At 43.1% G+C, this 17,049-nt stretch overlaps 1 protein-coding gene across 1 annotated transcript in view; it reads left to right on the plus strand.

Moving 5' to 3' along the window:
• RABGAP1L (RAB GTPase activating protein 1 like) overlaps positions 1–17,049 on the plus strand; it is a 344,846-nt gene that overhangs the window by 47,387 nt on the left and 280,410 nt on the right. The window contains exon 7 of the mRNA XM_073643396.1: positions 1,860–1,970. Coding sequence (XP_073499497.1) covers positions 1,860–1,970 — 111 coding nt within the window. The remainder of the gene's footprint in view (positions 1–1,859; positions 1,971–17,049) is intronic.

A 17,049-nucleotide genomic window follows, 5' to 3' on the forward strand; every position in this document is an offset into this window, starting at 1 on the left:
GTCAAATTGCTCTTCAATACAGGAATCACAGAATGAGCTCAGACAAAAGCGGTTTATGAGAGCGCATCATGTTCTCTCTGGAAATTATTAGACAGAAGCTCAGCTATTAGGGTGACATCTGCCACTTCTCCATTGCAGAGCATAGGCTTCTTTAACCCCTTAATGATCTGACCGAAAAGTGCCTTAAAGAGTCAGCGCCATTTACATTTTTTTTATATATATAAATAAGTAGTACACATGAAAATTGATAATTCATTCTAAAAATTCTCAATTCATGGTTAAATTCTATTTTCAGTTAATACAGACTTTCACATTGCTGAGATTTGAGATGACAGTTGGTGCTCATAAAAGTTTTATAGAGTTATTTGAGAAGAACTTTCAGCAGAATGCCTGTGCCTGCCTCTAGATCCTCCTTAGAATGCCTGTGCCTGCCTCTAGATCCTCCTTAGAATGCCTGTCTGCCTCTAGCTCCTCCCTAGAATGTCTTTCTCTGCCTCTAGCTCCTCCCTAGAATGGCTGTGTCTGCCTCTAGCTCCTCCCTAGAATGGCTGCGTCTGCCTCTAGCTCCTCCCTAGAATGTCTGTGTCTGCCTCTAGCTCCTCCCTAGAATGGCTGTGTCTGCCTCTAGCTCCTCCCTAGAATGGCTGTGTCTGCCTCTAGCTCCTCCCTAGAATGGCTGTGTCTGCCTCTAGCTCCTCCCTAGAATGTCTGTCTCTGCCTCTAGCTCCTCCCTAGAATGGCTGTGTCTGCCTCTAGCTCCTCCCTAGAATGGCTGTGTCTGCCTCTAGCTCCTCCCTAGAATGGCTGTGTCTGCCTCTAGCTCCTCCCTAGAATGGCTGTGTCTGCCTCTAGCTCCTCCCTAGAATGGCTGCGTCTGCCTCTAGCTCCTCCCTAGAATGGCTGCGTCTGCCTCTAGCTCCTCTTTAGAATGGCTGCGTCTGCCTCTAGCTCCTCCCTAGAATGGCTGTGTCTGCCTCTAGCTCCTCCCTAGAATGGCTGTGTCTGCCTCTAGCTCCTCCCTAGAATGGCTGTGTCTGCCTCTAGCTCCTCCCTAGAATGGCTGTGTCTGCCTCTAGCTCCTCCCTAGAATGGCTGTGTCTGCCTCTAGCTCCTCCCTAGAATGGCTGCGTCTGCCTCTAGCTCCTCCCTAGAATGGCTGCGTCTGCCTCTAGCTCCTCCCTAGAATGGCTGCGTCTGCCTCTAGCTCCTCCCTAGAATGGCTGCGTCTGCCTCTAGCTCCTCCCTAGAATGGCTGCGTCTGCCTCTAGCTCCTCCCTAGAATGGCTGCGTCTGCCTCTAGCTCCTCCCTAGAATGGCTGCGTCTGCCTCTAGCTCCTCCCTAGAATGGCTGCGTCTGCCTCTAGCTCCTCCCTAGAATGGCTGCGTCTGCCTCTAGCTCCTCCCTAGAATGGCTGTGTTTTTAGGCGGCACTGTGTTGCCAAGGAAAATTATTTATAAGCCACCTTAAAAATCATCACACCTTATGAACAAGCGTTTTGCTCCTTCATCAGGTATTTTTCTATCTAGGCTGATAGGTAAAAACCAGTGTTCCTATAAGTGCTCCTTCTCCGATTATCAGCTCTTCTAAACAAGCCTTTAAGGACCTATTACACTAAATGATTATTGGTTGATTGGATCTAATCTTGTGCCCTAAAAAAATGATTCTCAGCAGCACATCCAGGGAATGTGCTGCCGACGATGTATACAAAGAGCTAACAATCATTCATCCCAATACAGTGGTGATTAACGATCTAGCATCCTACTTTTGTGCTCTCTTATGGATGATGAAAGTTTGATGTCGTGGAAAGACTGGGTTTGTTGCACGGTATAACACAAAGTTTGTTTGGTTGTCTCAACAGCCCAGTCCCAAAAGATCGAGATAAACTGTACTTCAAACTGAAGCAAGGACTGGAGAAGAAAGTAGTGATAACTATCCAGCAGGTGTCAAACAAGGAACTAGTAGTAGAGAGGTGAGCAAAACTGAAACCTAAACCTCCTACCTCTGGGGTTGTTTGGTTTATCGCAAATAACGTTTATTTTAAACAAGGAAAAATTTCTTAAATGTCATAATCTGTTATTTTCTGAAACAATGGACTCTAATTCACCCGATTCTGCAGCTCCTCTATTTATAGAGGTTTTCCAGCAAAAAGAAAAGTACATAATTGAGTTATAAAACTTATTAATGCAATGAATTTATGCCAGGTGCCCCAATTATTAGCTGTACACTTCGGTCCCAGGTTTGGCAGCCCCATTGTTTCTTCTGTTGTTTGACACCAGAAAAAGTTTTTCTTGAATCATAACAATGGTCAAAAGAAACGGTCTTCCAAGCTGAGCTGCCGAACCTGGGACATATGCGGATACATAATGTGGAACACATGTCATAAGTTACAGAAATTATTTTTTTATGTTCTTTTTTTTTTTTCTTTTGGCTGAACAACCCCTTTACATCCCTGTTAACCTTAAACCCTGGATTGATTGCTAGTTTGTGTCCTGAGACGATCCCCCCCCACCAATCGAGCAAAAAAGGTGCAGAAGAACTCAGTGCTTGCACGAGCGCTCACGCAGCAGTGCATGGGCGTAATAGCTCATACACCGCGGAGCCCACGCTCATGCAAGAGCTCGGAGCACTTCTGGCGGCCTTTTGAGTGATCGGAGGGGGTCTCTGGACATAGCCCACCAAACAATCTACAGTATGTTTAAGGGTCTGCAACATATATCCCCATCGATCTACAGCACTTTTTTTTATTGGGCTGCAATGTAATATATACATAAAGTACTAAACTAAAAAATGCAGATCCATTTTAGAGCTTTGCACATTGGATTGTGTTCACACTGAATTTATGACTTGCGTTTTTACAGGATGATCCGATACAAATAGTCATGGTTAGTTACGATCCTTTTGAGTTTCCATCATAGTTTACATTTTTACCACGACATACGACTGGATCTGTCACTGGATGAACACGAACGGTGACTGACGGGACCCAAATAAGTCTAAACAGGGTCCATTATGGTGACTGTTGTTAGAAAGTCTGATACAAATGCCATCGGAGGCTGTGAACAGAGCCTGTTCACTTATAATGGAGCTTTCAGGTATCAGATTTGTTTTTTATAGATCCGATACTGCAGCATGTTATGCCATTGCTATCTTCGGCATGGTCACCTCTTTGCAAATTTTGTCAAATTTGGCGACACCCACCAACACAACAAACATCTTGGCGGAAACCATCAGACTCTTTTGCAAGTTCGGGAGGTCCGCCAGGTACAATTGTGTAACAGATCTGTGAACGTTATCCCAGAAAAATTCTGTGTAGGGTGGCTCCATTTGGGGTATGTTCACACCTGGCTTTTTTGCCGAGGTTTTTTTCTGCGTTTTACAGTACCAGGAAAGTGAATTGGATATTAAAAAGCTCACGCACACGCTTGTTTTTTTCCTGGCATTTTTTGAGCTGCTGTTCTTGATTTGAAATCTGCAGCGTGTCAATTCTTTCAGCATTTTTGATGCATTTTTCACCCAATTATGAAAATAAGAAGAAAAAAAGGAAGCAAAAAATGGACGTATTTTGTTCAGTGTTTTTGCTACAGAAAATAATACCGCAAAAATGGCAAATGTGAACTGGTTCAATTCTAATCGCCCCCATCTACCCCTCCCTCCTGACTATAGTCCATTCTGTTTGCTCTAGAGTTATAGAGTACTGGTAGCAATGTTAAATAATCGGTTAGTATTTTTTTTTTTTTAGCAATTTCAAGAGATCGGAAAAAAACTTTTTTTTGATCCAGCTTTGGGTCCAAAAATTAAGTTGTGGCTTAAAAAACAAAATTTACATGTAGCTTTTGCTGAATAGAATTGGTGCTGTTTTCTATTTCCATCTTAATTGTTGTAATTGAGTATTAATTATGGGTTCAGGGAGAAAAATGTAGCATAATACAGACTGGACAAGTGCATAGTAGTCAGATGCTTCAGAAAGGGGAATATTAATGAAGAAACTATGGAAATCCGGTTACTTTTCCCTTAGTATTAGTAATGTACACCGTTAACATTTCTCTTGAAATGTATTTTATATTGGTTACATTTTTTATACAATATATTCTTATAATATATATTCTATTAGTGCTGGTTTTCTCAGTACGTCTCCTTGTTTGTTTCTAACCCCGGACAGATATCTTATTTTTCCAGCAGGTGGAGGTATAGTCTAGTAAAACATCTGATGACCGGTAAATGGAGCGCTGGGATGATTGCGTTATTGATATACAGTTTAGTTCTGCGGCTATTTTTTTTTTTAATTACTTTTACAGTAAATTTATGCTTATTTAATGCCTTTGCTGCAAGTTATCCTTTGGCCGAATATTACAGTAGGACATGGAGAGAGATATTGTTTCATTTCTGGGTTTTCTGCAATCTTATTATTTTTTTTTTTACTTGCTTATATTGCCATCATATTCTTCTGCACTTTACAGACATAATCACTGTCCCCATAGGGGCTCACAATCTAGATTCCGTATCAGTATGTCTTTTGAGTGTGGGAGGAAACCAGAGAACTCGGAGGAAACCCACACAAATACAGGGAGAACATAAAAACCTCCTTGCAGATGTTTTCCTTCGTGGGATTTAAATCCAGGACTAGGGATGAGCAGACCAGTGGAAGTTTTGGTTCCGGTACCCAATTGATCTCTCTCTTTTTCTCTCTCTATTTTTTTTGCTCTTTTTTTTCGCTCTCTTTTTCTCCTCTTCTTTTTTTTCCTCTTCTTTTCGCTTTTTTCTCTCCTCTCTTTTTTCCCGTCTTTTTTTTATTTCTCGTCTTTTTTTATTTTCTCGTCTTTTTTTTTCTCGTCTTTTTTTTTTCTCGTCTTTTTTTTTTCTCGTCTTTTTTTTTTTTTTTCTCGTCTTTTTTTCTCGTCTCTTTTTTTTTTTTTTTTCCTCTTTACCCCGGACCCACGAACATTGAAAAGTCTTCTGGGAGAAGTCTGTATTCAGAGTTGAGCATTGGAGTTCAGGTTCGCTCATCTCTACCCAGGCCCCCATTCTTTTAGACTTGCTATTGTTCGTACTTTTTTACCCTTGTACTTTATAGATTTTGGAAGACTTATTCTGACTTTGGACGGTTTGACAGCTACAGAACTGGTTTTACGTGTGTGCTTTGTACGGGATAGTGGAAGAATGACATACTTGCTCATTACAGGAGGCGCTATGGGTTCAAATGTCCATCTCCGATCATATCCAGTGGCTAAATACAATACGTCGCGTGCTTCTGTTAACCCCCCTTCCTTAACTTTTGCACTGCTGACCCTTAGTGATTTCAGAACACTACCAGATATTGTTCTGCTGACTGGGATCATCTTACCGACTATCTCTTCCAGCGTCTCATAATCTTGCTATGGACAACAAAGAAAAGTTTTACCATAAGACCATTCTAATGAGCAAGGCCCGATTTATAAGCAGTATTCTGTACGAATATCTCAAGGTAAACCGTTTTTTTACAACCTCAACTTATCTTACCTGACATCACCTGTCGGGAGAGAGTTTTGGGGATAAATTAAGAGGTCCATACACATTAGACAGTTGGTTTTGACCTCCGATATCAGTGGGTTTGACTGACGTTATTCTGTGTTTTTGGGGTCTTAACTTATAAGCCTAGTATATAAAATGCTAACCTTAAAGGGAACATCTCATCAGGTTTCTTGTTCTTAAACTGCTGCCAGCACGTAACATCCTTCTTAATGAAGATCCTAACGATCCGTTCTGCACACCGGAATACAAATGAACTTTATTCACTTCTCTCTTGCTTGATAATTTTTGGGGCCTTGCAGTGCACTCGTATGTGGTATGTATGAACCATACTTGGCGCCTACAGTGCACTCTCTTACCTGGCCCCTCCAGTGCACTCTCTTACCTGGCCCCTCCAGTGCACTCTCTAACCTGGCTCCTCTGCCTTTGAACGATGGAGTTACCATGTAGGAGAGCATGAATAAAGTTCATTTTTAGATGTATGCAGGGGAACATGGGACTGATCGTACGAATCCTAATTAGGAATGGTAAAATTTGCTGGCAGCACTTTAATAACAGGAAACCTGATGACAGATTCCTTTTAACAAATACCTACCAAAGTTCATCTATGGCAACATAATGGTATGTTCAAATAGAGTTGTTTTTTTTTATGGATTTTTTTGGACGAAATATCCACATCTTAAAATTGCTGCTAATAGACTCATGGATTTTGTGGGAACACACTTTTTTCATGCAGTTTGCTTGTTTTTTTGTTTTTGTTTTTTTTTACATCTTTTCAGTGCGGCTTTTTATGCATTTTCGATTATATCATAGTGTGTATTAATATGGTGTGTTTCTTAGCATGTTTCCGCTGCAAAAGCCTTGCTGAAATCCATACGTGGGACGCTCTCTATTTGCATGATGCTTTTTTAACATGCTTTAAAAAGACATGGAAAAAAGCAATAGGTGCGTCCTCTCATGTAAATTAATGGGGAAATTTGTTGCAAGCAGATTTTGGGCTCAGTATCCATGCTAAAAACAACATAAAAAAACCTGTGAACATAACCCTAATAATGAGTCATTTTGTGGGACGGATCAGTTTTTTTTGGAACAAGACTCAAAAAATGTCAGCCTGTCCGTGCAGACAAGTCTTCTGTAACTGATAAACGGCAAGTGTGGGATCTTTCTGTTCTCAGAAAGCCGTAGGCCAGAAACATTTGTCTGTCCCTTATTCATCATCAGTAGAAAAAAAATAAAATAAAAAGGATTAGCGTTAAAATAATCCGTGCAAAATGCATTTTCAGCCGGCAGGTGCTTTTGTCTTTCTGCTTCATCCGGTCGCAGAACATATTCAATTTTGATTCATATGTCATATGTGTTAAATTAATACTCTGTAAGACCCTCATCCAATGGCACGAAAACCGGACTCTATTATACTGGAATCGCATCTACCAGAAGATTTGCATTTGACCTTTTCCTGTGGATTTATGAGATTTTTTTTAATCATTAAGGTGGAATTTCTTTTACTAATAAATTGTGAAAAATAAGTGTTTTTGGCTTTTTTTCAGCAACGTAGCTATAAATGTATATCGCTCTTAATTATGCAGATGCAAAAGAATAAAGATCTGGTGATGATGGACTGGACATAGACTTGTAATTCAAGACCATCACTGTCTAAGGATCACTGTGTCACAACCTTGAACAATTTGTGCATAAAGGGGTATTCCCAACTCCAAGATTTTTTCCCAATATGTGGTAGGTATAATAATAATAATATTAGCAAATATCTCCAATTAGAAATGTAGTATAGTTTTTCTGATTCGCTGTGTTTCCTTCCTCATGTGCAGGCATTGCAGGACCTTGGGTATCCATGGTTACGACCACTGATACAGTAACAGCTAGTTGCTAATAGTCGTAACCATGGATACCTAAGGTCCTGCAATACCTGCACATGAGGAAAGAAACCTAGCGAATCAGAAAAACTATACTACATTTCTAATTGGAGGTATTTGCTAATATTATTATTATTACACCTATTGGGATAGGATCTTGGAGATGGGAATACCTCTTTTAGGGATGTTTTCCAGGACGTAGCTATTAATTCATCCCTAGTGGGGTTTAACACCAGGTGTCCCCGATAATTCGATTTTTGCTGCTCACACTATTGCTGGACTTTGAAATTCCTTATCACAATGGGGGGTCCGCTAATAAGCTGAGCTGTAGCCCCCGAGAACAACCACTACACAGTGTACCGAGCTGTTCTGTGTAAATCTGTCTGCTGCCGGAGCTAAAAACAACTGATACCTGGTAGTACTGCTTGTTGGACCTGCACCGATCCTAAGGTTAAGCCATCCATATCGAAGTCCTGGGAAACCTCTATAAAAGTTTTTTTTTCTCCAATAACCCCCCACGACAGCACCAAAGGAGGAGGAGGTCATCCCACCCTAATAGGGACAAAGAGGTCAAATAGCCCCTCCCTCCAGTGTTTTTCCTGTCCCTATCGGGATGAAGAGGTCATCCAGGGTGCTCTGTGCCGGCGGCCGACACCCGGGCAGCTGGGACCGGGCAGTTTTCCTCCTCCCCTTATGCTGCTCCCGTCTCCTCCGGAACTCGGGACCCCCATCCCCACCGAGTCTGCGCCTGCGGGTAAGGTCCGGTGGGTGTCGGGCTGGAGGCCTCCTCGAGCTCTCCAGCCCAGCTCCTCCTTGAGAGGGGCTCAAGGCGGCCTCCGGCGGTCTCCATAGTGGAGAGACGCGCGCTGGATCCCGGAAGTAACGCGGACCACTGATGACGTCAATTCCGGTGTGCTTTCCACCCTGGAATGCAGTAACCTGAAAACGACCGGAAAGTGATGTGGGACGCCGAAACAGGGTCCCTTAGGTCACTTCCAGTCTTTTTAGGGACATCCTCTGGGCACAAAAAAAATAATATAAATAAATAATCAAATAATCCCGCAGGTGATCGCAGGTATTCCTGCTTCACCAATTGGACCAAAGGGGATGAGCCTTCCCACCTCCCTCCCCAGGGAAAGAGGGAGAGCGCTAAGTCCAGTCGCCTATATAAGAGCCTTGGACAGAAGACATCTAAGGTAGGACCTAATCCGTTTTTGTATTTTTATACACTGGATGGTCAGGAATCTATCTTCTCCATGTCTGCGGAGCCCAGCGCAATTCCAGTCCCAGTAAGTCTGGCACTGGGGGTCCTTTCCTAGGTGCAGGTTAGAATTGATACATTAATTACCCTTCTCCCTCTTTTTTTAGGGGGACAAGGATCATGCACCAGGAAATAAATCTAGCCGGAAGTGTGCTATATGTTCAAAAAAACTATCTTCTTCAAACAAAAAATATGCCAGAAATGCACGGAGAAAATTATTAGGGAAGAGCAGCCGTCCCTCATAGACGAGATCAAGGGGATAGTCCGTCAGGGGTTCAGTCTTCATTGGCCTCCTTTTCCCGATCCACTTCTGATTCACCTCCAAAGGCTAAAAAGAGGAAGATTTCCCTGGAGAGAAAAGAGACTCGGACTCCCAGGAAGAAATATCCTTTCCAGAAGACCTTATAGAGGAAGGTGAACTTAGCCCAGCAGAGGAAGGTCTGGGAAATAAGAAATAATATTTCTCAATGGAATTTATGGAAGATCTCCTCTCAGCAGTAAGAAGAACGATGGAAGTGGAAGAAGAGAAGCCCACTAGATCAGTCCAAGAAGAGATGTTTGGTGGTCTCCGCTCAAAGAAAAAGATAGTGTTCCCGATACATAAAAACATTCAGGATCTAATCCTGGACGAATGGGGAAAATCCTGAAAGACGACTGAATACACCAGCAGAATTGAAGGACAGGTTTCCGGTAGATGAAGAAACCTCAAAATGTTGGACTGCGATACCTAAGGTTGATGTGGCAAGAGTCGCTAAAAAGACAGTATTGCCATTCGAGGATTCGTCGCAACTAAAGGATCCTCTGGACCTCAAGATGGACAGCCTTCTCAGAAAATCCTGGGAAACATCAGCAGTCCTTTTGAACACAAACATAGTCTTCACGTGTGTTGCATGATCCATGTCAAGATGGCTCAACCAGCTTGAAGAGCATCTGGCTATGGGCACATCCAGAGAGGAGATACAAGCTTCCTTACCTTTACTGCAGAAGGCCACTGACTTTCTGGCGGATGCTTCAGCAGAATCTGTGAGGGTAACCGCCAGGGCAGCAGTCCTATCGAACGCCACAAGGCGAGCATTATGGCTGAAATCGTGGAATGGTGATGTGGCCTCTAAAATAAAACTTTGTTCCATTCCCTTCAGGGGAGAATATATGTTTGGCCAGGCCCTCGACGACCTCCTGGAGAAGGCTGCTGATAAAAAGAAATCCCTGCCTGAACCCAGACACTACAGGAAGACCCCCTCGGGAGCAGAATCCCCAGTACATGGGGAAAGGGAAGACCGGTCGATGGAGCTACCCCCAAGGGGGGAAAGATAGGAATATGTTTTTCCCAAAAGGACAGCGACAACAGAAGCGGTGACGCCAGAGCAGTAGGGGGACGAATCATGAGATACCTTCCCCAATGGCAAAAGATTTGCTCCAGTCAATGGGTCTTATAAATAATTCATGAGGGGGTGAAGATCGAATTCTCCTCATATCCACCAAAGAAAGTGAGAATAACCTGTCTAGCCTCCCCGAGATTAAAAACCGCTCTGATGTCCTGCCTAAGAAACCTGTTATCATTGGGGGGCTATTTCACCGGTCCCAAAAACAGAAAGACAGACAGGCCACTATTCACGCCTGTATATGATAAGAAAACCAAATGGCACTTACAGAATAATAATAAATCTGAAACCCTTAAACCAATACATCATCTACCGAAGATTCAAAATGGAGTCTATCAGATCAGCAGTTCTCTTGATAGGACAAGGATATGAAATGGCAACCATCGACTTACAGGAATCATACTATCATGTCCCTATACATCCAACGTACCGGAAATTTCTAAGGTTTGCGGTGGTTCAAGAGGATCAAACGTTACATTTTCAATTCAATTTATTGCCGTTCGGAATATCCTCAGCACCAAGAATATTTACCAAAATTATGTCAGAGGTAGTGGCTTCTATAAGAAAGGAGAAAATCTGCATCGTTCCCTACCTCAACGACTTCTTGCTATTAAGTCCCTCGGTGGCATCACTCCAGGAAGATCTGCAAAGAACAATCCACCCTAGGGTGGTTGATAAATCATCAAAAATCAGACCTGGTCCCTGCCACAGAAAAAAATGTCCCTATTAGGGTGGGGTGACATCTTCCTCCTTTGGTACTGTTGTGGAGGGTTATTAGAAACCGAATTACCGGTAAGTCTAATTCTATTTTTTTGCAAATGGCAGGGATGTATTGAAAATCATAAAATCAGGCATGGTCACCTGGACCTACCCCGATTGATCCAGAAAAGACACTCCAGTACTGGAGCTGATGATGTGCAGCCATTTGGTCACCTGAACGTTGAGGTCTGTGATTGTGGCCTTATCCTACTTATTAGGCCACGTGCACACATTGAGTATTTGGTCAGTATTTTACCTCAGTATTTATAAGACAAAACCAGGAGTCGATGAAAAATGCAGAAGTGGTGACGTGTTTCTATTGTACTTTTCCTCTGATTGTCCCACTCCTGGTTTTTGCTTACAAATACTGAGGTAAAAAACTCATCACATATTCAAGATGTGAACGTGGCCTTACAGCCACATGGAGGAGAGGTTGGCGCACACAGAAGAGGCCCTGTCCACTGAAGTCTATGAGCCAATGACTGCCTTAGATTTGAAGGGAGAGCCATGCTTGTCATGTACATTAGATAGCTGAGTGCTAGTACTAGAAAAGTGAATAAGATTCCTGAAGTCTCATGTCCACATTGCTTATTTTTTCCTAGCAGTTTTAAATCCATTCTTTGAGCGTTTTTGCTGCAGATTTCACCCATACTAATGAATAGGGGAAAAAGGCATGGGAAAAAAAGCCTCAAAAAACACACTTTTTTTATGCTACGTTTTTCCTGCCAAAAATCCTGAACTTGTGCACATATCCAAATAATCGGGTGATTGAATTCTAAGCACCTCAACCATGTGTACCCCGATATCATCTGTCCAGAGACAGCCAGAAGGACCCCATACAGATTAGATGGTTTACCCATTCCTCTGAAATTAGTGGATTTGTATGACTTTTCTCTTTATACACCCAAGCGTGGCCACCTGATGGAATCACTAACTGGCCATCGGAGATGGCGGGTGGTGAAATCTCCATGACGCAGGCCATTGAGCCCGTTCTATAATCTGGCTCTGCTTGCCGTTAGTCCCTTTCTCTTGGGGGTGCACTCATAGCTAAACACCGCTAAGGATAACAGTATTTTTCTATGGTATTCCGAAATTTAAATGAAATCTGTTTACAGTATTTTTTTATTTTTGTTTAGAAAAGAAATAAAAAAATGGCGACTAAAATCCTGAAGAGAACGTTTTCCTAAATCACAGGATCGCGACTTGTACAATTCATTCATCTGAGCCACAAAAAAAATGGCTGCGGAACCTGTTGGGGCTGCGAAAATTGTAACAGTAATTGTTTCAGGGCTTTGTCATGGAAACTGGAGTTTTGATATTTTCCGAGAGTGAATGAGAGTCAGATTCCGGCGTTCGTCCAGATACATTAGGGCAGGATTTTATACCGTTGTTCTAAGTATGTGTCACCGGTGGATGATGTCGCCTCGCCATGCCCGCCTGCCCACTCGGCTGCCAGCCTTTATGTTGCTGTCATCGGGAAAAGCATTGTGGGTTTTCTAGAGGAAGGCGGCCTACCGTGAGTGCATTGTGGTACGCGGTGCTTTCTATATATTTCTCAGACCGAGTTACGAGGCGGATCCTTACGTCCCAGCTGTATAATAACACTAATTATATCGGCCCCCAATAAAGCTCTTCATTACCAGATCGCCCTCCATATTCATTACCACGCGCTACTGCTGCATCTGATCCTGTTGTAGCGCATCATATTAATATTGCTAATTGAATAGTAACTTTTTTTTTTTTGCGTCGTTTATTGGTCTTGCAGAAAAATTTTGCCCCTTCTTGTTTTTGCCTAATTATCAAGATTTTTGCCAGTTTCCATTACTGCTGTAACGGCTTATGCAGGTGAGAATAATCTTCCAGCGTAAACAGAGTGCCGATTAAAGAGCAAACCCTCGTTCGTCGGGTGAAATTATATTTTGTGCTGCACAAAAGATCACCGTTCTCGGCAGCACATCCTGGGTTAACTTGTGCTACTGAGTACAATGGCAGCCTATGTGCACTGAACGATCTATTTCAGATCATTTTGCGCGGTCGGCCTGTGTAAACAGGATATTGAACGACCTCTGTTGGCTATGTATTTACCGACCTGCAGCCATTTAATGCCGCCGGTTGGTTTGGAGTTGTCAACTTATCAGAGATGTAAATGAACAAGCAGATGAAGTTCAGAGGGTAGTTGAGCATGTCTGGCACTTGGTGTCTGCACTGAATGTCCATGGTAATTTTTGTTTGCAAACACAATAACCTTTTGCATACAGGTTTTTCAATTTCTAAGGGTATGTTGACAAGGTGACATTTTTGCACTGTTTTATATTTCTCTGTTTTTTTTTTCCTGCTGCAAAATTACTACATTTTACAAAACCAGCAAATTCAACGAGATTCCGAAAATACATGATTGCTTTTTTTTTTTCCCTTGCCGTTTTTTAGCTGCTGGACTTTTTTTCATATCTGCAACGTGTCAATTTTTCCAGCATTTTTCATGCATTCTGATGAGTTTTTATTGCCAGTACTCTGATTTTTGGAGCAGAAAAATAAACAAAAGCTGCATAAACGTCACGGTGGAGGCCCTTTTGGACGCAAACCGCTGTCAGGGCGGATTTTGATGTCTCTATGTTGGAACTAAATTGTGCAGACTGATGAGTTCTGAGAAACACTGGCACCATGCTAAATAAGGCAGTATATGAATAGACTCGTCGTCCCATATGGGGCAGCAAAAAGTGACTCGTCCTACTTTAGGCTGTGTGCACACTAATCGTTTTTTGTTTTTTTTCATTCTGCACAATTGTCACATAACCTGAAGGGTTTCCTGATGCCAGAAAAGTAAATGAGATTCCTGCAGTCTCATGCACACATTGCTTATTTTTGCTGCAGATTTCATTCATACTCATCAGTGGGGAAAAATCTGCACCCAAAATGCACCTATTTTATGCTGCATTTTTCCTTCAAAGAGGTGCAGAAATCTCTGCACCAAATACTTAACGTGCACATCCCCTAATAGAGGCATGGGAGAAGGTGATAATCAAAAAAATCCTTAAACCCAATAAAAACGTGGAGAGTTATTTCCAGGACGTCCCTCCTGACAGCACCCTCAGGAGGACGTCCTTAATATCTCTGATAGGGACAGGAAACACAGAAGAGTTTAAAAGCCCCCACCCTCCACCCATCCCTTTTTTTTTTTCTGTCCCTATCGGAGACAGGTCGCAGAAGAACTCGCCTCCAGTGAGCAGGAGCTCCTGAGGCCGGACGCAGGAGTATCGTGATGGGTTCCTCACACTCTTCCCCTTCCTTCTGCCGCGGTCCGGAGGCCGACACCCCGCCTGACGAGGGGTCCCTCAGCCTGGCTGGTTGAGCAGGTGGCTCCCGAGGTGGACCGTTTTCCCCCGCAAAAGGGGGCTCTGGGTCCATGCCGCTGCAGCCCTGCACGCGATCCTATGTGCGCAGGGGAGAAGGAGTGAGCTGCATTTCCGGTTACAGGGCCAGTGGAATGCCTGCCTCTAGTAACCGGTGTGCGTTCCACGCTGGAACGCACTTCCGGTTCCGGTCTACATTTAAAAAAAAAAAAGGCGCCAACCTGCAATTAAAGGGGAAACGCCTAAATTTTGATGAAGCAGATGAAAGACAGGTGAGACAGGCTATTTAACTGTGGGGCAGCATCTGAGGTATCATTGTGTCTGGACACCAGCCATGGAAGGATTAACCACTGGTCGCCCTGATATGACAGCGGAAACCCTGCTACATGTGAGTTAATGGGAGTTTCTTGGTGTAAGTTTACCTGCTACCATCTGTAGGTTATTACTATATGATCCCTTGTTGTTGTAGGACAAGGAGGGCTCTAAAAAATCCACAGCGTCATCAACCCCTAAAAAAAAAGGGAAAAGATGCGCCATCTGTAACCTGAAGCTACCGGACACATATGGGAAGCCATTATGCACCGACTGTATTGCCCGAGTAGTCAGGGTTGAACATTCCTCCTTTATGTCGGACATAAGATCCATAATAAGACAGTAGGTCCAAAGTTCAGTCGCAAATATAATCCCCACACAAACTTCCCAACCTGGACCTAGGCAAAAGAGACCCCAGTGGGAGATAGAATCTAGCTCGGAGGAGGAGGAAGAGCGATCAGTTTACTCTGTTCCGGATCAGGATGAAAGGGAGCGATCTATTTCAGTTCCCCCAGAAGAAAGGAAGAAATATCTTTTTTCTTGGGAAAACACTGAACCACTTTTATCGGCAGTAAGGAACACTATGAAAGTGGAAGACACCCTCCAGCCCTCCTCCGTACAAGATGAAATGTTTGGAGGGTTGAGAACCCGTATGAACAGAGTATTTCCTGTCAATAATCACATTAAAGCCATGATTTTAGAGGAATGGGAGGAGGTAGAGAAAAAATTTGTAATTCCCAGAAGTTTCAGATCCTGTTTGCCTTTTGAGCCAGAGGAAATCAAGCTGTGGGAGGAAATCAAGTTTTCAACCAAGTACTAGAAATGAACATTTTATTTACAATTATTTAATCTGTCCAATTACTTTTGGTCCCTTTAAAAACAGGGTGGCACATGTTAAGGAGCTGAAACTCCTAAACCCTTCACCCAATTTTAATGTGGATACCCTCAAATGAAAGCTGAAAGTCTGAACTTCAACTGCATCTGAATTGTTTTGTTTAAAATTCATTGTGGTAATGTCTAGAACCAAAATTAGAAAAATGTAGTCTCTGTCCAAATATATATGGACCGAACTGTAAATCCATGCAAATGGCATGGATTTATATACTGTGACCTTAAAGAATGTTTAAAAATAAAAAAATAAATCTATACTTACCTTCCGATGGCCCCCGCAGTCTTGCTTCGCTCCGTCCTCTTTTGCTGGCAGATCGCGGTACACTGCACTGAAGGACCTGCCGTCACATGACTTTGACTTCAGCGCAGGTCCTTCAGTCCACCGCGAGCTGCCGGCAAGCGAAGACAAGGAGACCAGGGGCCATCAGAAGGTAAATATCATATATTTTTTTTATTTTATTCTTTTTTTAACAGGTTCTATGGTACCCGGGTCCGGAGGAGAGTCTCCTGTCCTCCACACCCGGGTACCATCCGCACATTGAAACGCATGGATTCCGCATCTACAGATGCAGTGATGCGGAATCCATGCTTTTCAATGCAAGTCAATGGCGGTGAAAACGTAGCACTTCCGCAAAATAATTGGTAGTGCTGCTTTTTTTTCCGCAATGATAACCCGCAGCGGAAATTTCCGCAGCATGTGCACGGCACATGCGGATTATCATTGGGGACCATGGCAGGCCTTCTACCATGCGTTTTTTAAGCGTTTCTGCAGCGTTTTTGCCGCTGCGGAAACGCTTAAAAAAACGCATCGTGGGCACACAGCCTAATACTGGTGCCAGTGGCCGAACAGTTTTCGGGGTTCTATTCAAACCTGTTCTCGATAAAAAAAAATAAAAAAAAAGCCAGGAGGCGATTACCGCACAATCATAAACCTAAAGTCATTAAACAAATCAGTGGTCAAAATGTTATCCATCAGATCCACGATTCCCCTGATCAGAGAAAACATGTTGATGTGCACGTTAGACCTGAAAGAGGCTTACCATCATGTACCCATTCACCCTCACAGCCAGAAATGTCTAAGATTCGCATTGAAAGACGGGCAGAACATACAGCATTATCAGCTCAGCTGCCCCCCTCGGCTTTCACCAAACTTGTAGCCGAGGTTATGGCGTTTCTAAGAGAACAAGGAATTCTATTTGTCCAATATCTGGACGATTTCCTACTAATCGCAGACTCTCCTCAGCAATTAAGAGCTAGTTTATTCTCAACCACCTTAGTTCTAAAGAATCTAGGTTGGATTATAAACTGGGAGAAATCAGATTTGTTACCGGGAAGAAGAAAGATCTTTCTAGGGATTCTTCTGGACTTAGAATGACAGATGTCTTTCCTTCCAGAACAAAAATGAACAGATCTCCGAGAGAGAATCATCGCTTTCGGAAAGAAATCGAAGGTGACAATCAGAGAATGCATGAAGATTCTGGGTCTGATGACGGCCTCCATACCTGCGGTTCGGTGGAGCCAATTTCATTCAAGGCCCCTTCAACATCAGATCCTAGGATCCTGGAACAGGAAGATGGAGAGTCTGGACAGGAAGATAACCTTGTCAGGAACAGCAAAGAAATCTCTGAAGTGGTGGACTTCAAGAACCAACCTGAAAAAGGGAGTTATGTGGAAGTTGATCCCCCTCATCACCCTTACCACCGACGCAAGCAGCAGA

The sequence above is a fragment of the Phyllobates terribilis genome, unplaced genomic scaffold, assembly GCF_046119375.1.
Source record: "Phyllobates terribilis strain yellow unplaced genomic scaffold, ASM4611937v1 Scaffold_8__6_contigs__length_399053987, whole genome shotgun sequence".
In the NCBI taxonomy this organism is placed as follows: Eukaryota; Metazoa; Chordata; class Amphibia; order Anura; family Dendrobatidae; genus Phyllobates; species Phyllobates terribilis.